Below are 22,567 nucleotides of genomic sequence, written 5' to 3'. Positions count from 1 at the left end.
TTCAGTTTCTCAACATTTCCAACCTCCCTTCTGCATCAGGAAATCTCTCTCACCCAAGAGACAGCAAGCTCTATGAGGGCAAAGACTTCCATTTCTTTTTCACCATTGTATACAAAAGTACCCAGAACAGTGCCAATTTGTACGTTTGGAATATTGTTAGATGAATATAGCCAAGAGTTATTAACAGCATGAACTAAAAGTTGGATGCAAGAGTTGGACATAGGAAACCTTAAAAATGAATAATGAATAGGACTTGAATTATTTAACTTCAAATTAAGACACAGAGAGGTATCAGATATGACTAAAGGCTGACTGACGTGGGATGGTAAGGGGAAGTTCAGGACATAGAGAGAAAGATGCGTGCAGAGATGATAGATTCATTTATCAAGGCAATGTTCAAGGCAATGGTGGAAATTAGAGAGAAAATATGGAATAGGCAGTGGGAAGTGTAGAGTCAAAGCTCAGGAAGTCATCAGCTCTTAGACAAAAACTGGAGAGGTAGAAATGAAATTCCCAAAGGGTAGATGATAAAGAAAAGTGGATAATAGTGACAGAACTTTAGGGAACGCCTTCCTTCACAGAGTGCAAGGAAAATAGGAAGCCAACTATTGAGCAAAGAATGACCAGAAAGGTAGAAAAAAATGGGATAATGTAGTGTTACAGAAAGCAAGAAAGGAAGGTTTTCAGAAGAGGTCACCCAGCATAGGGAAGCCAAATGCCTTAGAGAATTAAAAGCAAACTGAATAGGAGTTTTGATGGATAATAGTGAGATCCTTGGCAACCTTGAAAATTTAGCGGGGAAGCATTAGGGTTTAGGGACAGAGTGCTTATGTCCTGGGAAGTGGAGACTAGAATTTTTATTTGTACAAGACAATAGGTACACAGTCCTATGTCACCCCTAAGCCTCCTCTCTCGTCCTCCCCACAGCCCTGAAGCCAGTGAATCTACATGCTGTATATCAGGGAGGGCCCCTGATGGCCGTGGAGACCACTCAGGGCATCGTGCTGCACTGGCGGGCCCACAGCTGGCCCCTGCGCTCCCTCCGCATACCAGTGGCCTCCCTGCACTCTGTGGCCCGGGAGCTGAGAGGCCTGGCCGGGGGCCCCCACACCGTGGTGGTGCTGGGCCTGGGTGCCCACTTCACCACCTTCCCTCCGTCCATCTTTGTGCGACGACTGGCAGGGATCCGGGCAGCCGTGGCTGCACTGCTGGCCCGGGAACCCCGCACTCTTGTGGTTATCAAACTGGCCAACACCGGCTACAAGTCCGTGTATGGCAGTGACTGGTTTACCCTTCAGCTGAACCGGCTCCTCCGAGCTGCCTTTGCTGACCTCCGTGTGGCCTTTGTGGATGCCTGGGAGATGACCTCTAGTCTGGCCCTGCCCGACAACATCCACCCAGGACGGCTCATCGTCCGCAATGAGGTGGACTTCCTCCTCTCCTTCATCTGCCCCACCTGAGCACTTCTGCGGGTCCTGAGGCTATATGGACGGAGGCCATCAGAACTGTGAAGAGGACCACAGCAACGATGGGACCCCGAACTAACAATGATTCAGAGAAGAGTGGTTACCCCAAGACTTACTTCCTAGGGTTAATCACTGTTAACATTATGGTGACCATCCGTTCATACATCTGTCTATGCATCACACGTATACATGTGTAATTTCACATAAATGAGATAATATTTTACATACTTTCTTTTTATTCCCTTTTTTGGAAATTTTTATTGGTTTAATTGTAGATTATGCAGATGTAAGTAATAATACAGAGAGATCCCTTGTACCATTTACTCAATTTCTCCCAATGATAACATCTTGCAAAACTATAGTTCAATATTGCAACCAGGATATTAACATTGATACAATCCACCAATCTTATTCAGATTTCCCTAGTTTTATTGTACTCATTTGTATGTGCATGTATTTAGTTTTATGCAACTTTGTCCCATGTATAGCTTTGTGTCTAATTCTTTTGTTTTTTTGGTGAGGAAGATTGGTCCTGAGCTAACATCTGTGCCAATCTTCCTCTACTTTGTATACAGGACGCTGCCACAGCATAGCTTGATGAGCGGTGTGTAGGTCCATGCCCGGGATCCAAACCTGGAACCCCAGGCCGCCGAAGCAGAGCATGCGAACTTAATCACTATGCTACCAGGCCTAAAGAATTTGACATGGTAGCTCCTTCCTGGAACAGATCTATCATGATGGCTGTAAAGATAACGTAGGGTACATGTTACAATAGGAAAGGCACCAACAAGCCACTCTTATCAGAAGTTCTGTCTCTCTGGCCACATTCTCTGGATGACCCTGCGAAGAGTTGCCAGACAATCATTTACATTTATAAGGGAAATCTCCATTTGTAAAGGTATCTCCCTCTCTGTTTGGAGAAGAGAGGGGGATGAGCTCATTTCTAGTGACTTATCAATGTGGAAGGTGAGGCCTTGGGCTGCATAATAACCTTACTCTTGTTTACTGTGCTTTAGTGGTAATCTCCTGTAACTGACTCCCCCCACCCCCAAAATCCTCCTTTGTCATTGGCTGAACATGGTATTTAAGACGAGAATTTCTGCTATTGTGTTGAGAAACGCAGTGTCCCTGCTTTCTCCCATGTATACATGTTATAAAACTTGGTATTATTTTCTCCTGCTAACCTGTCTTGTTAATTATTTGGCCAGCCAGAAGAACCTTAAGGAAAAGGGCAGAGGGAGATTCTCCCTCTTCCCCCTACAATGATATGCTTCAAGTATACTAGTTAATTTCTGTATATAACTAGTCATAGCATCAAATTGTTTACTTAAGTTCCCATAATATTTATTTAATCCAGGAATTGAAGGTTTAGAGACGCCAGTAGGCATCGGACGTCTAAAAACTATTTTAAAAGGAGTCAGTCTATGCCTTCTATTTGGAGTAAAGCAGTTTTTGAGTTTAGAGGACAGCCAGTTAAGGTTTTAGATGTCAGCATCAAAGTATCTTTTGCAGTTTAAAATGTCTCTGATGGTGTCATCAGGTCATCTCTTAAGTTTATATCAAGTCTATCAGCTTTAGTTTGTAAGGCTTCAGGAAAAAGGGCAGGTTCAGTTTTCAGTGATTCTAAATGAAAATGATGGAGAAAATAAAAAACGTTAGTTTGGATATCTGTAGCCAGATATTCAGGAGACTAGAAGAAATCAGGATCCAGTCCAGTCAACAGATATAAAACAAAAATCTCAAAAGACAATTAACAAAACTAGGATCTAATATCCGTAAATGTATATTATAGTTTTTATTGAAATATAATTTTTTTTTCTAAAATCACTCTCATTTTTATTAAGATAGCCAAATTAAAACTAACTAGTTTGCAAAATAAGTCTAGTTCCAATAAAGTTGGCCCAATTATTTACATAAGTACAGTAAGAATAGTAGTTGATCACATAGGCTCTTTTAAATCTGCTTTGTTGGAACTTTTTATAAGGAATCTCAGATTGAACTTTAAAGGTCTCTCGAGGCCAGGAAAGCCAAGCCAAGGAGTTTGTCATCAGTCTTCGCCTGCAATACCTACAGATCTGGGTGAATTCTTTTCTTTTAAGGTTCCCCCAAAATATTTTGAGGTTCTTTGTACCTGCCAGATAAGTGACATTTTTTATTTATCCTGGTAAGTGTTGCTTGGAACATAAGGTACTAGGCCAATATTTCCACGTGGCTTTATTCCATACAGTCTAATCTTTATTCTTCAAAAGCTGTATGGTTATATCGCAAATATGATGTTTTAGTCACAACTTTGGTAATATAACCAACGTTTTTAATTGTGTCTTGTTATAAGGAGAACAGATTTTTATTGAACTTATGTAAATAATTATATTGCCATGAAAACAACAATATTCACTTACTAAGAGTTTTTAAATTCGAGGGATCATATAGAGAGAAAAAGGTAAATATTTTAATTTTGCTTATAAAAGTATCATTTACCAAATTGTTATGTCATAGCTAGCTCAGGAGAAAAGAGAAAAAGTTTTCTTTAAATCTGAAAAAACAAAACATTAAAAATTTAGTAATATTTCAAATGAAAAATCAGAAAAATTATAATCATCTTTATCAGTTCATTCAGTCCTGTGTAATCTCTTCTTGATCCCAATCTCTTTGTTAGCAGCTTTATGAAGTTATCAGTTTCTCTATCAGATTTCTGTAATTTCTTACCCAGTTCAGTTTTATGATCAGAAAGTTTGTCAGAAACCTGTATTCTAGTGTAAATGTCAGAGTCCTTTCTATGAATTTCTCTGAAGTTGAAACATATTTTGCAAAAGCATTAGAGCAAAGAAATTCTGTAAACAACAAGACCTCAAAATGGCAATTGACAGAGAAATTTGGTTAATTTTGTGACATATAACACTTCAATAATAACCAGAATTATGACTGATAAAAAAGACAGATCAGAATTTTAGTAATGTTATATAATTTTAAAACACTTATGTCAATAACGTTTGCCTACATAATAGTACCTAAGCAGACTTATCATCAGTTGTCTGACAATGTTTTCCATGTAATTTAACATACTGAATAAGCCTAATAAGTTTAGTATCTTTCTCCTTATAGGAAGAGAGCAAATTTTTTTGAGAAGTTCCAGGGCCCTTTGAAAATTCTCAAAGAAAAAAGTAAAAAAGACTTTATTTAAGATATGAATTTTGGGGAGCTTGTCAAAAATATAAAAAGTCAAAGCAAACAGAGCATTAACAGTCCATAAAGCCTTAATAGAGAGACCTCAGTCTTTTGAACACAGGAAATTATTTTAACAAAACATAGATTTTTCTGTCTTTTAGGTAGACTTACTCAAAGGTAAAGAAAAATCTTTTGTAACCTCTTTACCAAGTTTAAGCAAATTATCCCTTTAATAGAAATAAGACCAAATTATAATTTTGTACCAGCTTATTTTTGATATTAAAACTCATTTACTTAATTAAATTCATTTTAATCTTAGCCAACTTGACCATGCAAAAACTCTTTTTTCAGAATTCTTCTTCTACAAACTTTTTATAACTTCCTTTTTGCATTTAGAATTTGTCTCATGTCTTTCTTTTCCCTCCTAGTACTTGAGGACAAATTTATCTTTCTTAACCAAACAAAATATTTCCATTCTTTGTACCTTCTTTATACATCTTATTTTCTCTGTACATAGACATATTTTTCTTAATATTTAGTAGCTTCAATCACATATACTAATTAGAAATTTTAACCTTTATAAACCTTAATTTGTAAGTAAAAACTAAGTAAACAATTATAAACTTTTTTTTACATTAGTATCTTGTGGCTTGGAAAATTTATAAACACTTCATAACTTCTAGAAATATGTTACTTTATAGTACAATTTTTAATAAAACACATGTTTACCAATAGATCCAAAACACCTTTTAGTTTTTCTGTAATGAAAAGCCAAAAGTAGACAAACGTACATTTAGCAATCAATGTCTAATATCTTATGTTATTTGGAAATGATCTATTCAACTGAATTTTTATCATAAAATTTAGCAAAACTCTAAAGTTTTAAGTCACCAAAAAGAGTTTGGAAGCTGTAACCACCATAACGCATAATTATTGTTTAAAGTTCATCTAACATTTATCTTTTTTACAACTATTTAGTTACTTATTCCCAATAATTATTTAGATTGCCTATAAGACTTTATAAGACATTAGATAAAATTAGCCATCATTTAAATTACTATTTTTGTTAACCAGTTCTGTAATAGAAATAACATCAGTTTTTTTCCTACAAAATTTTATGTAAATTTCATCACCTCTTATAGCTCTAAACATAGTTATCATTAAGATATTTATCAATAGGTCTTGGTCTTCTAATTTTGGACAACGGAAGCATTTCCAGTCAGACATTTTAAAAACATACTCAGGCAAAGTTAATGTAACCTCTTTATATAAAATTAGCTCAAACATTCTAACCTTTATAATCTTATCAACACTTACACTTTTACATGTTCTCAATTTAATTGTAACCTGAGTCGAGGTCTTAAGGCTATTCAAATTTTTCCCTTCTTTTTTCTGGCCTTTTTTAAGGTACCAAATAAATAATTATGTGAGAGCTCTCAGAACATTTTTTTCCCCCCAATTTGGAAGTTTTTCCAATCTAAAGGATCCATCGTCTGGCCATTGATGAGTAGGATCTTCATTTGTATATTTATTCTAATAGTGACTCAATCCAATAAGCCTTTTAAGGAAAGACCGGAGGTAACTTTCCACGCTTAGAATAAATCTTTACCATGGATGCAAGAGGCATCCCTGGTGAGGGCGCAGATGATGTAGCCCCCATGATCTACAGAATTCACTCCCAAAGATATTTAGAGAAAGTAAAGACCTTCGTTGCACAGGCGGTAAGGATGGTGTAGTGAAAACGGTGTCTCCGGTCTCCCACAATAGTGTGGGACGCCTCCAGTCACAGACCTGCTAATCTGTGACACAGGGCAGGCGATACTGGAATGGGATTTTTCCAGCACTAACAAGCAACAAAGGTTAAGATGACAAAAGCCCTTATGGACTGGGCCCTTTATGACAAACTCCCCTGAGAGCTTGGCACAGCCAGACAAAGAGACAGTTCGGAACCCCACTCTACTCGACTGGCCACCAAGGTGCACCCCAGTAAATGCACCTTCCGTATGGTGGAGACCAAGTAGAATATTCTCACTGGTCACAAAGCCAAGTTTTCTCAGGACACAGAACAAGACAGAAGGAAAAACCTCATCCGGTTTTTTTTTTTTTCTTATGTGCACAATGACAGCTTTAGCCACGCCTTAGGTCTCTTGGAGCCAGAATAATACCTGGGGGCGGAGGTGCTGCGGGGTTGGGGACTGTGTGCTTTACAGAGTACCTCGTCGTTGCACAGACATTTTCTTGCAGTTGGCGGGGGACCTGTGTCATCTACCCCGTTCCGTGACCCAACTTATCCTGACACGGGAGTCTTCTGAAAGTGGCGAGCGCCCTAATGGCTCTTAACTTCTCGACCCGTGCCCACCAAATTTGCGGCCTTTTTGGCTTCCAAGATGCCCTTGGCAATGGCCTTCACTTCATGTGCATATTAACCCACAGCAAAGTTTGTAGACGCCGGTCTGGTGAGACCCGCAAACTCACCAGTCTGTGGGGCCGGCCCGGACAGCAGGCTTATAGGGCCTATGCCTGCGTCCTACCCTATGGTATTTCCTTCTTATGACAAAAGACACAGACAATAGAGAAAAACAGAGACTATCTCTGGGAGGAAAAGGGATCAAGATCAAAATCAAGAGTACTCTACCAAATTTAAACCAAGAGTCACTAAAAGCACAAGAAACTAGTTTCCCAAATATTTTCTCCTGCCAATCTAAATTTAGAAAGAGAAAAAAATTCTCACCACTTCCTCCACTGGATTCCGCAGATAGAGATTCCGGGAGGCTGACGTGATAAGAAGTCTTACCTTTTGCCGGCTTTCGTCAGGCGTTCCCGTATCTCATCATCTGCAGTAGTCCAGGGAGAAGGCAGGTCTTCCAGCCAGAGAAGGCAACTTGCCAGCCAGTGTGGCTCCTGGCGACTACGCCAAAACTGTCGGGGGAAGAGGGAGAATCTCCCTCTGCCCTTTTCCTTAAGGTTCTTATGGCTGGCCAAATAATTAACAAGACAGGTTAGCAGGAGAAAATAATACCAAGTTTAATAACATGTATACATGGGAGAAAGCAGGGACCCTGCGTTTCTCAACACAATAGCAGAAATTTTCGTCTTTTTTTTTTTTTTTTTTTTTTTTTTAAGATTTTATTTATTTATTTTTTCCCCCCAAAGCCCCAGTAGATAGTTGTGTGTCATAGCTGCACATCCTTCTAGTTGCTGTATGTGGGACGCGGCCTCAGCATGGCCGGAGAAGCAGCGCGTTGGTGCGAGCCCGGGATCCGAACCCGGGTCGCCAGCAGTGGAGCGCGCTCACTCAACCACCAAGCCACGGGGCCGGCCCAGAAATTTTCGTCTTAAATACCATGTCCAACCAAAGACAAGGAAGATGTTGGGGGTGGGGGTGTCAGTTACAGGAGATTATCACTAAAGCACTGTAAACAAGAATAAGGTTTATTATGCAGTTTTAAGGCCTCACCTTTCACATTGATAAGTCTCTAGAAATGAGGTCATCCCCCCTCTTCTCAATACAGAGAGGGAGATACCTTTACAAATGGAGACTTCCCTTGTAAATGATTGTCTGGTAACTCCTCGCAGGGCCATCCAGAGCATGTGGCCAGAGAGACAGAACTTCCGATAAGATGGGCTTGTTGGTGCCTTTTCTACTGTAACCTCTATCCTACATTATCTTTATAGCAGTCATGATAATAACTCCTTCCTGAAACAGATCTTTTGTTTTAAATTTTTTAGGCAGTTTGAGAGGGGAAACTCAAATATTCTTCCTGAGTTCTCTGAGTCCTTATTGTCTTCAGCTCGAAATAATCCGCATACCCGAGTGGTGCTTCCTGGGGTAGCTTGCCCTGAACACCATCACATGCTCTGCTACTTTCTCAGCCTTAGCTTACACATAGACCTCCTTATTGTGATAAGACAGTAACTTTTTGTTCTTTAAGTTTTCCCAGGAATGTAATGACCTTCAGAAAGGACCCCCTATGCTGGTGTCGGGGGAAGAGGGAGAATCTCCCTCTGCCCTTTTCCTTAAGGTTCTTATGGCTGGCCAAATAATTAACAAGACAGGTTAGCAGGAGAAAATAATACCAAGTTTTATAACATGTATACATGGGAGAAAGCAGGGACACTGCGTTTCTCAACACAATAGCAGAAATTCTCATCTTAAATACCATGTTCAGCCAACGACAAAGGAGGATGTTGGGGGTGGGGGGGGTCAGTTACAGGAGATTACCACTAAAGCACAGTAAACAAGAGTAAGGTTATTATGCAGATTTAAGGCCTCATCTTCCACATTGATAAGTCTCTAGAAATGAGGCCATCCCCCCTCTTCCCAAAACAGATAGGGAGATACCTTTACAAATGGAGATTTCCCTTATAAATGTAAATGTTTGTCTGGCAACTTCTTGCAGGGCCATCCAGAGAATGTGGCCAGTGAGACAGAACTTCTGATAAGATGGGCTAGTTGGTGCCTTTCCTGTTGTAACATTTATCCTACATTATCTTTACAGCCATCATGATAGAAGATCTGTTTTAGGAAGGAGCCACCATGTCAAATTCTTTAGGCAGTTAGTGGGGGAGGTCAAATGTCCCTCAGAGAAAACAATCAAGGTAAAGAGATATATTTTAGGATGGCCAAATCTTGATCTCCCACACTGGTATCCATCGCCAGTGACAAGAGCCAGTGTCTCAAGGACTACAACACCAGATGGTCACATTCCAAAACCCCCTTTCAGCCCATTTGCCCTATGTAACTGTTTCAAAAGTTTGTAGTTTTAAGATGGTTCTTTATGGACACTAGTCCACCATCTTCCCCCTTGCTAGCAAGCTGTAATAATAATAAAAGACCCTTTCTCTCTTACCACCTTGCCTCTGGACTCTTGGCTTGTCTTTGCGACGAATAGAGGACCCCTATTTGGCAATGACATGCCCATAGTTCAGCCTTGAGGTGGTCATGGTAACTGTCGTGTCGACTCTGGCCTCATTCTTATCTTTTTCTTTTATGAATGATACAAAAGTTTTATGGAAATCATAAACATCATAATGGTTATCTGGAAGAGAATGAAAGGAAAGCAATTGAGGAAGTATTCTACTTCTTTACACAAATTTGAGGTGTGTATAGCAATCCGCTGCAATTCGATAGAGCTGGATGGTGGACACACCAAGACTTAGTTGTTGTTTTCTTACACTTCCCTGTAGGTGTGAAATTTTCATAAAGATAATGGATACCTTTACCTTTACTTTTGTAGATATCATTGCTTTTCTCTTCAAAATGAATGTCTTTGAATCTTTACAATGAGTACGTTTAGGGAAAAATTTTAAGTAAAAAATTGTGTAGACAGAATATGGATATGACAAAATCATGTGAAATTCCTAGCGCATGACTGGGGGGTGGGAAATCCTGATACCATTTGCGCTGTCCCTTTTCACTCCAGCTGATTCAGAGTATCAGAATCAAATTTGAACCACAATCAACAATAATGATGTTGATCATTGTTTTGGTGTATTTGTATTCTTTTTCTTTAGATTTGATATTCTAGCTCGCTATTCTACCTCATTATTATTTCATCATATATATTTCAGGACAGTGGGCACCAACACACACTAAATCCCACCCTGACTCTCGCAGACCTAAATAACTTCTCCGTGATCCTCTGGAATAATTCACACTGAAACTCTCAGGTAGATGCTCTCTCCCCATGATGGGAATTTCTCCTGTCAAAGTCCTCCCATTTTAGGTCACAATATATCAATAAAAAACTACAATGAACACCAAATACATTTTATGAAAATTTACAAGTGAATGACAAAATGGAAGTTCTCTCACTGATGGCTTTTGAATATGGTTAATTATTATTTAAAACAGTTGCGAAAGAGGTAATTTCTCAGATGTGTAAGCCAGTCTAAGTGCAAAGACCCAGGGATGTCCTTGGCACCCCAGAATGAAATCTGCCTGCTTATGGGAAGCTGCATTGGTTCCAAAGGCCAGAAAGTGAGACTCTAGAATTCTGGGGGAAAACTAGGACTTAGAAAGGTGGATTTTGAGAGACAGAGGGACGGGAAGAGTATCCAGTATCAGGCAGAACACGTACATATGCCACATAGCAATTTCCACATCCTCTCATGGAAAGTTGCCAGAGTTAACACATTCTGTTTTGTTGCAAGGGTCTGTTAAACTTCTATTGCTTTATGGTCTACCTGGGTCCTTGGCTCATGCTGGATATTTCAGAGAAAAATCTAAGCTGCCATGGGTCCATTCATGGAGCAATTCAAGGGGTACAAGAATCTGATTGTGAGGGCCGGCCCTGTGGCTTAGCGGTTAAGTGCGTGCTCTCTGATGCTGGCGGCCCGGGTTCGGATCCCGGGCGCACACCGACGCACCGCTTCTCCGGCCACGCTGAGGCCGTGTCCCACATACAGCAACTAGAAGGATGTGCAACTATGACATACAACTATCTACTGGGGCTTTGGGGTGAAAATAAATAAATAAATCTTTAAAAAAAAAAAAAAAAAAAAAAAAAAAAGAATCTGATTGTGGCACTGGTTTTTCTGGCTTGGGTAAGTACTACCCTTACCTCTGCTCCTTCTGATCGCTGGCTCATTTGTTCTCTCCGTGTGCAACCTCAGGTTTGGATTGGTTTCTACCTTAATATGACAGAGCAGACTGAGGGAAGCTCTCCATCTCTTTACCTCCACCCCTGTGTGGCTCCAGGAGCAACAATCGTAGGGTGGGACGTCATCCTTAGGAGAAGGGTGAGTGGTTGGGTGTTAGGGGTTTACTAGGGAATTCAAAACACAAATCCAGAAGAGATTGTCCCAGGGAAATCCCAATGGAGAAAAGAAAGCAATTGCCATTGTTCTTAGTTCTCTCACCCTTCAAACGTGTTTTCCCTTCTGCCCCAGTGTAAGAGAAAGAGGTAAAGTCTATGATGTTCAGTCCTGCTTTTTAGCAGAAGAAAGAGAGGCAGGGATTCAGGAAAAAAAAATCCCTGTCTGGAAAGAGAGTGGACAGTCGCCTGGAGTGACCTTTGTTGTGTCTTTTGGGAAGTTGCATATGGCATGAAGCTAAGAATACCTCCAGAAGAAGGCATTTCCCTGTTGTCTATAGGTCAAAACTGGAGTTTTGGGGCTTAACGTAGCTACAGGTAGATTTTCTGTGGCCTGTTTAAAACAGTTGAATAGGTTGTTAATATTTAAACAGTAGGAGATTTCACATGAAAATATTGATTTCTGGTTTCTCTTAAGTGGTTGATCTGGCAAGACGGGTTCAATAAATTGGTCTTTTTTCTAAGAGCGTGAAGGAGTTTGGCAGGGAAACCCTAACTGCTTAACAATCAGGTCCAAAGAAAGTGTTGATTTCATTTCCCGAGTAACCTTTCACTGTGAGAAGGAATGAGACTTCTTGGTGCAGCAGCCAAAACTTTGAGCCTTTTAAAAAAATTGAACTATGATATATATATAAATATATAAATCATAAGTGATCAATGAAATAAAAGATAACATACCTGTGTAATCATCACTCCAGTCAAGAAATAGAAATTACCAGTACCCCCAGAAGTTCCTCTTATGCCTCTTTCCCTGTCACTACCACCCTCTCTTCCTCCAACTATGAACATTATAGCTTATTTTTGCCTAATTTTGCATTTTATAGAAATGTAATAATACACTGTGTACTCTTTTATGTGTATCTTCTTTCATTCACTATTTCTGTGAGATTCATCCATGTTGTAGTATAAAGCTGTTATTTGTTAATTTTCATTTCATTATAGTACTCCAGTGTATGAACATATGACAACTTGTTTATCCATTCTACTGATGATGGACATTTAGGTTGTTTTCAATTTTTGCCTGTTTCAAATATTTCTATTATAAACCTTCTTATCCATGTCTCCTGGTGCACATATGCATACCTTTCTGTGGGGTTTATACCAACGAGCTAAGTTGCTTGGTCCTAAGATATGTTTATGTTAAACTTGGTACGTGCTGCCAAACAGTTTTCCAAAGTGGTTTTCCCAGTTTACGCTCTCACTGGCACAATAGGAGAGATTCAGTTGCTCCACATCCTCACTAACGTTGGTAGTGTCTGTCTTTTAATTTTAGCCTTTCTTTGAACATGTAGAGGTATTTCATTGTGGTTTTAATTTGCATTCCTTTTCTTAATAATTCAGTTGAGCACCTATTCATATATTTATTGGTCATTTGAATTTCTTCTATTGTGAAATGCCTGTTAAAGTATCTTCTGTCTGTTTTATATTGGGTTGTCTTTTTCTTTTTAATTTGTAGAAATTCTTTATAGATTCTGGATACAAGCCTCTTCATTTGTTGTGTATGTTGCAAATATATTCTCCAGCTCTGTGTTGTGCCTGCCTTTCACTCTAATAGTGTATTTTGATCAAAAGAAATTATTTATTATTTTAAATTTTATTTTATTGTGATAAGAACACTTAACATGAGATCTACCCGCTTAATTTTTAAAGTATACAACAGTATTTTAGGTACAATGTTGTACAGCAGATCTCTAGAACTTACTCATTTTGCTTAACTGAACTTTACAGCCCATTGATTAGTAACTCTCCATTTCCCCGTCTCCCCAGCCCCTGGCAAACACCATTCCACTCTTTGATTATATAAATTTGACTATTTTAGATACTTCACATAAGTGGAATCATGCAATATTTGTCTTTCTGTTACTGGCTTCTTTCAACTAGCATAATTTCCTCAAAGTTCATCCATGTTGTCTCATATTGCATAATTTCCTTCTTTTTTTAAGGCAGAATAATATTTCATTGTATGTACCTACCACATTTTCTTTATCCATTTATCTATTGATGGATATTTCCACATCTTGGCTATTGTGAATAGTGCTGTATTGATCATGGGAGTGGTAATATCTCTTTGAGATCCTGATTTCAATTCTTTTGGATAAATACCCGGAAGTGGGATTGCTAGATCATATGGTAGTTCTATTTTTAACTTTGGGGGGAACATCCACACTGTTTTCCTTAATGGCTGCACCATTTTTCATTCCCACCAACAGTGGTCAAGGATTCCAATTTCTCCATATCCTTGTGACATTTGTTTTTCGTTTTTTTGATAATAGCCATCCTGACAAGTGTGAGGTGATACTGTGGTTTTGGTTTGTATTTTCCTGATGATTAGTGACATTGAACATCTTTTCATATACTTATTGGCCATTTGTATGTCTTCTTCGGAGAAATGTCTGTTCAAGTCCTTAGCCCATTTTCTAATTGGGTTATTAGTTTTGTTGCTGTTGTTGTTATTGAGTTGTAGAAGTTTTTTACATATTTTAGAGACTAAGTCCTTATCAGATATATGGTTTGCAAATATTTCCCCCATTCTGTAGGTTTCCTTTTCACTCTGTTGATTGTTTCTTTTGCTGTGCAGAAGCTTTTTGGTTTGATGCAATCCCACTAGTCTATTTTTGTTTTTGTTGTCTATGCTTTTGGCATCATATCCAAAAAAATCATCACCCAGACCAATGTCAGGTAGCTATTTCCCTGTTTTCTTCTAGCAGTAAGATTTCAGGTCTTACGTTTAAGTCTTTAATCCATTTTGAGTTGATTGTGTGTATGATGTGAGATATGGGTCCAATTTCATTCTTCTGCATGTGGATGTCCAGTTTTCCCAACACCATTTATTGAAGAAACTATCCTTTCCCCATTATGTGTTCTTGGCACCTTTGTCGAATATTAGTTGAATATAGATGTGTGGATTTATTTGGGCTCTCTATTCTATTCTGTTGGTCTATATGTCTGTTTTTATGCCAGTATCACACTATTTTGATTACTGTATCTTTGTAATATATTTTGAAATCGAGAAGTGTGATACCTCCAGCTTTGTTCTTTTTGCTCAAGACTGCTTTGACTATTTGGGGTCTTTCATGGTTCCGTAGGAATTTTAGGATTGTTTTTCTATTTCTGTAAAAAATACTCTTGGGATTTTGATAAGTGTCTTGACATGAGTACAGCCATGTTTGGCCGCTCCATTGACCTACAGCCACCAGCACAAAAAGAAATATAAAAGCTGTTTTCTGCGTGGTGGGAACTGGCCCTTCTCCCACGGAGAGAGTTGCAAGTTGTAACATTTCAAGGCTCTTGGAGCGTCATAGCATGGGATGGACTGGCCATCTGTGCCGGGCTAAGACGATAACCAAAGAGAACAATGCACGTACACAATTACTGGGCTGGGACGTTAGCCAAGGGGCTCAATGCACATACGCCACTGATAACCATTTGTGCGTGGGAACACTGGATGCTTGCTCTGTAAACTCTGTAACTGCTTATATAAACTGCTGGAGACTGAGACCCGGTGAGAGTTCCACCTGTGGAAGGGACACCTTGCCCAGGACGTGTGATCCTTGCCCAGCCGCGTCGATTGACAGGACTCTCCCGGCAGTGGGGCATGGATATTGTGAGTAATTGATTTGATGTGAAGTAATTGATTTGATATGAAGTAATTGATGTGATGTGTTCTCTTTTCGGTCAACCTGGTGTTTCTCTTTCCGGTTGATTTGTGTCATTTCCCTTCAGTCGATCTGGTGTTTCCCTTTCCGATGGATCTGATGTTTTTCCCTCTTATTATATGACCTATTTGGATCTGCTGCTATCTGAGCCCATGTGGATGTTTTCCCTTTCCAGTCGAGCTGGTGTTTTTTCCCTCTTATTATTTGACCTATTCGGATCTGTTTGTGGACTATCGCCTTTACTATCCTCTATATAATAAAATATACCTTCAGTCCATTTGTTTGGAGTGGAAAGTTTCTTTTATGTCTCCGATCGAATCCCCGAACCTCTCATAACAGTAAGGATTGCATTGAATCTGTAGATCACTTTGAGTAGTATGGACATTTTAACAACTTTAATTCTTCCAATCCATAAACATAGGCAGTCTTTCCATTTATCTGTGTCTTCTTTAAATTCCTTAACGTTTTATAATTTTCAGTGTACAAGTCTTTCATCTCTTTGGTTAAGTTTATTCCTAAGAATTTTATTTACTTATTTTTTGTTGCTATTGTGAATGGGATTGTTTTCTTAACTTCCTTTTCAAATAGTTCATTATTTGTGTATAGAAACATGACTGATTTTTGTATGTTAATTTTGTATCCTGCAACTTTGCTGAATTTGTTTATTGGTTCTAACATTTATTTTGTTGAGTCTTTGGAGTTTTCTACATATCTATTTTATTAAGAGTTTAAATAATGAATGGATATTGAACTTTTTCAAATGCTTTCACTGTGTCTATTGAGATGATCATGTGGTTTTTAAATTTCATTCTGTTAATGTGGTGTATCACATTGATTGATTTATGTATGTTGAACCATCCTTGCATCCCAGCGATAAATCTTATTTTGTCATAGTGAATCATCCTTTTAATGTGCTGTTGAATTTGGTTTTCTAGTATTTTATTGAGGATTTTTGCATCTATGTTTATCAGGGATATTGGCCTGTAGTTTTCTTTTCTGTGGTGTCTTTGTCTGGCCTTGGTATCAGGGTGGTGCTGGCCTTATAAAATAAATTTGAAAGTAATTTGAAAGTATTCTTGGTTGACTTCTAATTTTTGGAAGAGTTTATTTGAAAGAATTGGTATTAATTCTTTCCTGAATGTTTGGTAGAATTCACCCATGAAGTACTCTGGTCCTGGGTTTTTCTTTATTGGAATGTTTTTGGTTATTGATTCAATCTCCTTATTTGGTATTGGTCTGTTCAAGCTCTCTATTTCTCCTTGATTCATTTTTGGTAATTTGTATGTTTCTAGGAATTTATCCATTTCTTCTAGGTTATCCAATTTGTTGGCATATGATTGTTCATAATTGTCCCTTATGATCCTTTTTATTTCTGAGGCATCCATTGTAATTCTCCTCCTTCATTTCTGATTTTATTTATTTGAGTCTTTTCTCTTTTATTGGTGTAGCCAAGAGTTTGTTGATTCTGTTTATCTTGTCAAAAAACCAACTCTTTGTTTTATTGATTTTTTTCCTATTCTCTATTTTATTTATTTCAACCCTAATCTTTATTATTTCCTTCTGCTAACTTTGGGCTTAGTTTGTTCTTCTTTTTCTATTGCCTTGAGGTGTAACGTTAGGTTGTTTATTTGAGATCTTTCTTCTTTTTTAATGTGGGCATTTATCAATATAAACTTCTCTCTGAGTACTGCCTTGCTGCATCCCATAAGTTTTGGTGTGTGTGTTTTCATTTTTGTTTGTCTCAAGATATTTCCTAATTTCCCTTTTGATTTATTCTTTGACTACTTGGTTGTTCAAGTTTGTGTAGTTTAATTTCCACATATTTGTGAATTTTCCAGTTTTCCTTCTGCTATTCACTTCTAGTTTCATACCATTGTAGTTAGAAAAGATACTTGGTATAACTTCAATTTTATTAAATTTGTTATGACTTGTTTTGTGGCCTAATGTGATCAACCCTGGAGAATGTTCTGCATGCACTTGAGAAGCATGCGTATTCTGCTGCTGTTGGGTGGAAAGTTCTGTATGTGTTTGTTAGGTCCATTGGGTCTATAGTGTTTTTCAAGTCCTCTGTTTCCTTGTTGATCTTCTGTTTGAATGTCCTATCCATTATTGCAAGTGGGGTATTGAAGTCACCCACAATTATTGTATTGCTGTCTATTTCTCCCTTCAGATCTGTTAATATTTGCTTTATATATTTAGGTGCTTTGATATTGGGTGCATATATATTTATAATTGTTGTATCTTCCTGGTGAGTTGACTCTTTCATCATTATATAATGTCCTTTCTTTGTCTCTTGTGAGAGTGTTTGACTTAAAGTCTATTTTGTCTAATTAAAGTATAGCTACCCCTGCTGTCTCTTGGTTAGTATTTGCATAGAATATCTTTTTCCATCCTTTTACTTTCAACCTATGTGTGTCCTTAGATCTAAAATGAGTTTCCTGTAAACAACATATAGTTGAGTCTTTTTTTATCCATTCCGCAACTCTGCCTTTTGATTGGGGAGTTTAATCCATTTACATGTAAACTAGTTACTGATTGGTAAGGATTTACTATTGCCATTTTGTTAATTGTTTTCTATTAGTCTTGTAGTTCTTTTGTCTGTCTTTTCCTCTCTTGTTGTCTTCCTTTGTGTTTTGTTGACTTTTTGTATCGATATGCCTTGATTTCTTTGTTTTTCTTTTGTGTAACTTCTATAGATATTTTTCTTATGGTTAGCGTGGAGCTTACATGAAATATCTTTTTTTTTTTTATAATTTTATTTATTTATTTACTTTTTCCCCAAAGCCCCAGTAGATAGTTGTATGTCATAGCTGCACATCCTTCTAGTGGCTGTATGTGGGACGCGGCCTCAGCATGGCTGGAGAAGCAGTGCGTCGGTGTGCGCCCAGGATCCGAACCCGGGCTGCCAGCAGCAGAGCACGCGCACTTAACCGCTAAGCCACAGGGCAGGCCCTGAAATATCTTATAGTTATAACAGTCTATTGTAAGCTGATAAGAACTTAAGTTGAATCACATACAAAAAACTCAAACACTTTTACTTCTCCCCCCAACACACTTTATGTTAATGTTGTCGCAATTTACATCTATTTATATGTGTATCTGTTAACATGTTTTTTAGTTATAGTTATTTCTAATAATAAAGAAATAGAGAAATAGTATTATTTCTACTTTTGTATTTTAACTTTTATACTAGAATTAAAAGTGATTTAACCACCACCATTACAGTGTTATATTCTTCTATATTTGTCTACATATTTACTTTTACCAATGAATTTTATACTTTCTTATGCTATTGTGTTGCCGTTTAGTGTCCTTTCATTTCAAATATAAGAACTTTCTTTAGCATTTCTTGTAGGGCAGATCTAATTGTGATGAACTCCCTCAGCTTTTGTTTGTCTGGGAAAAACTTTCTCTCTGTTTCATTTTTGAAGGACAGTTTTTCTGGGTATAGTATTCTTGGTTGGCAGTGTTTTTTTTTTTCAGCACATTGAATATATCCCATTCCCTTCTGGCCTGCAAGGTTTCTGTTGAGAAATCCACTGATAATCTTATGGGGGACACTTATGTGACAAGTTGCTTTTCTCTTGCCATTTTCAAAATTTTCTCTTTATCTTTGACTTTTGATCATTTGATTGTAATGTACTTGTGTGAGTTTCTATGAATTCATCTTGTTTAGGTTCTTTTGGGCTTCTTGGATCTGGATGTCCATTTCCTTTCCCATATTTGGGAAGTTTTCAGCTGCTATTTCTTTGAATAAGCCTTCTGAGACTTTCTTTCTCCTTTCTCTTTCTGGGACTCCCATAATGTGAATATTGGTTTCTATGATGGTGTTCTCTTAATAAGAGAACTTAATAAGTCTCTCAAGCTTTCTTCACTCTTTTTCATTTTGCTTCTATGACTGAATAACTTCCAATAAACTGTCTTTAGTTTGCTAATCCTTTCTTCTGCTTGATCTAGTCTACTGTTGAATCCGTCTAGTGAATTTTTCAGTTCAGTTATATTATTCAGTTCCATGATTTCTGTTTGATACTTTTAAATATTTTCTATCTCTTTGTTCAAATTCTCACTTTGTCCATACATTGTTCTCCTTACCTTGGTGAGGAGAACCATTTATAATGGTTATTTTGAATCTGTCAGTAAGTCATAAATCTCCATTTCATTAGAGTCCATTTCTGAAGGTTATCTTGTTCCTTTGAAACATATTTTCCTGTTTCTTCATCTGACTTGACTCTCTGTATTGGTGTCTGTGCATTAGGCAAAGCAGCCACTTTTCCCAGTCTTCATGGACTGGCTTTGTACAAGAGAAGATCCATACCAATTAACCCAGAGAGATTCCTGGGACCTCTCAAAACTTTGTGCTAGTCCAACCTGCCTGCTTTCTTTGAAGCCCCCAGACATCTAGGGTATGCCAGGTCCCATCAGTGCCCTGGGACAAGTGAGACTGAGGTGAGTTCCTCAGGTAGTCCCCAGAAAAGTTGGATCATTTTATGCTCTGTCCAACTCTTTCCTTCCCCAGGAGAAGCTGGGAGCTGGGGTTTTTTGTCCGCTTGCTCTGTGCTGAGCTGGGAGGAGGAGCTGTGGTGACTACTAGCCTAAGCTGGTAGTCCTTATTCTTTCCCAGGCAGCTAGATTGTGCTGGTCTTGTCAGCATTCCAAGACTGGCAAGACAGAAGCCAGTCCTCTGGGGAGCCTTCATGGAACAATTGGGGTTCTATACAAGTGGACCAACTCTTTCTTTCCCCTAGTAGAAGCTGGGTGCTGGGGTTCTCTTCCTGATCATATGTTACTGTATAGGAGTAGGGATTCTGGCAAGAGAGTGTCCTGAATCTCCCTACCAGCATTGATAAGTCTGGTTTTGTGTTCTGCTGGAGTATAGAAGCCTTTCAATTAGCTTTTGTATTTCTCACAAACGGAATTAGTCTCTGAATTGTTGCTAAATCTGTATATTCGTGGAGGAAAGAGGATCCAGGGCTTCCTACTCCACCATCATAAAGACGCTACTCCTGAAGTTTTCTCTTTTCATTTTTATCTAGATAGATTGTATTTTTCTTTTATAATTCCTCTTGGTTTGAGAGAATTTAATTTGTTTTTATTATCAAGTATTTCACACATACCAGAGAATATATATAAAACGCATATGGCATATCAAGAATAATAAAACAACCATCCATGTGACCTCCCACGTCTAATAATTCTTTGTGCACTGAACAGATATTCTTGGTCTTTCTCTCTCAAATCTGTTTAAATTTGCTGTAACCAGAAGTCTTGGCCACTCTTGCTGGTCAGTTCAAATCTTCAGGACAATTTGTGTGGGGCAAAGCTGCAAGTGACAGGAAGAAAAAGAGTCTTCGCCCCTGAGAACATGGGACATGTTCACATGCACATTTTTGTCCTTTATTAAGGTATGGACAGGAAGCCATTCTGATTTGTGATCTCTCAGTTTAGTGTTTCCCTGATATTCTCCCAGCCAAGGGTGAGGGCTTGTGAACAGGCCATGTCAGGACCAGACACCTTACCAGGTACACTTTCCCCCAAGACTCCAGTGGCCTGGGTGAGCCAGGCATTCCCAGGAACCACACAGGACTGGATATGACACTAGACTCTATAATGTTGATCCCTGCTCTTCTCCAGCCCAGAGATGAACCAATCCTGTGAGTGTTTTCTCCTCCAGCAATCAAAACAGAGACTGCAGCCTCAAGCACACTCTGCAAGTGCTGCCATAGCCCAACATGAAACAACTATCTCATGTACAACTAAGAAAACTCTCAACCTCCCCAAATGAGACAAAGGTCCCATTCAATCCTGTATTCAGCTTCAAATCCAGGATTACTCTTTATCAGGAATAGATGTATATCCTTATAATCCTGAAATTTTTATTTACATGATAAATTTAATCTCCACCAACACACCCAACATACAATAGTGAAGGGGGAATAAGTCACCACAGTTTAAACTCTAATTTAATTAAAGAAAATCAATGTACATGGTCATAGGTCAAGAGCACAAACTTCATTTGGTGGGCAAGGATTGCAAGAAGTCACGGTCTGGGCAATGCAGTGAATTCTCTGGTCAGCCAAGGAGTTGCTTTGGTTTTGTCTTTTGGAAGGGGTCTCTCTTATCCACTGTTCTCCATGGCCAACACTGGGACGGGGATGATTTGGGGGTGACCTTCCTTCTGGGGTTGCATTTTTGCACCTTCCTTTCTGTTGCTTTGGTTACTAGTATCTTAAATTGCCTTAGTTTATGAGTGATCACAGTCCCTGATTACCAGCTCTAGAGTTCTGTGATAAAACAACTCCATTTCAGTCTCAGTAGGCTGGCAGTCCATTCAGTTCCTCGGGACTTCATTAGTTGAGTAGCAATTGTATTAGCTTTCTATAGCTGCTGTGACAAATTATCACAAACAGTGCCATAAACAACATAGTTTATTCTCTTACACTTCTGGAGGTCAGAAGTTATTAAAATGGGTCCACAAGGCTGCATTCTTTCTGAAGCTTCCAAGGGAGAATCCCTTTCCTTGCCTTTTCCAACTTCCAGAGGCAGCTTGTATCCTTTGGCATATGGCCCCTTCTTCTGTCTCCAAACCAGCAGCATAGCCTCTTCAATTCTTTCTCTCTTCTCTCTGTTCCTATGCTTCTATCATCGCATCACCTTCTATCTTCTATAGTAAAATCTCCCTCTTCCTCCCTCTTATAAGGACATTTGTGATTACACTGAGGGCTGGATAATCTAGGATAATCTCCCCATTTCAAGATCTTTAACTGAATCACATCTGTGAAGTCTGGTTTGCAATATAAGGTAACATATTCAAAAGGTCTGGAGATTAGGACAAGGACATCTTGGAGGGTCATTATACAGCTTAATGTAGTTATCAAAGTCAGAATTCTTGTTAACTCATCACCTGTGAATTTGGGCTCCTCTTTTACTATTTCTGCCCCCCAGAACAGGCCTTCCCTCTGTCTGTGCTCCTCACCCTCATGCTAATGGCCTGTCTTGCCTTTTGACTAGGGGCCACATTCTCATCCCTAAGCCAGTGGCTGAGGCTTCCTGCAAACCATTATGTCAGATCTTGAGAAAATGCAGTACTCTCTAATAGTTTACAGTATAGCAGAGGAGACATACATGCAAGCAAATAGCCAATTTAGAAGACAATTAAAGGGTGTTTGTTATCCCTGTGCCTCATGACATTGGACATAACTGCACTAACAGCCTTCTAAACAGAAGATGATGACTCTTAAGCTCACACTTCTAACTCTATTACAGACAGTCCCCAACTTACAATGCTTCGATTTACAATTTTTCAACTTTATGATGGCGTGAAAGTGATATGCTTTCAAGAGAAACTGTACTTTGAATTTTGAAGTTTGATCTTGTCCTGGCCTAGAGATATGTGGTATGATCTTCTCTCATGATGCTGGGCAGTGGCATCGAACCGCAGTTCCCAGTTAGCCACACGATCACGAGG

The 22,567-nt window shown here is 38.6% G+C and overlaps 1 protein-coding gene across 1 annotated transcript in view; it reads left to right on the top strand.

Moving 5' to 3' along the window:
• LOC101402498 (NXPE family member 3-like) overlaps positions 1 to 1,460 on the top strand; it is a 31,670-nt gene extending 30,210 nt beyond the window's left edge. Inside the window, exon 5 of the mRNA XM_004442899.3 lies at positions 928 to 1,460. Coding sequence (XP_004442956.1) covers positions 928 to 1,460 — 533 coding nt within the window. The remainder of the gene's footprint in view (positions 1 to 927) is intronic.
• Positions 1,461 to 22,567: the final 21,107 nt, after the last annotated feature.

This window comes from Ceratotherium simum, chromosome 26, assembly GCF_057802395.1.
Source record: "Ceratotherium simum simum isolate JZ-2026a chromosome 26, ASM5780239v1, whole genome shotgun sequence".
In the NCBI taxonomy this organism is placed as follows: domain Eukaryota; kingdom Metazoa; phylum Chordata; class Mammalia; order Perissodactyla; family Rhinocerotidae; genus Ceratotherium; species Ceratotherium simum.
This window is presented reverse-complemented; position numbering and strand designations above follow the sequence as displayed.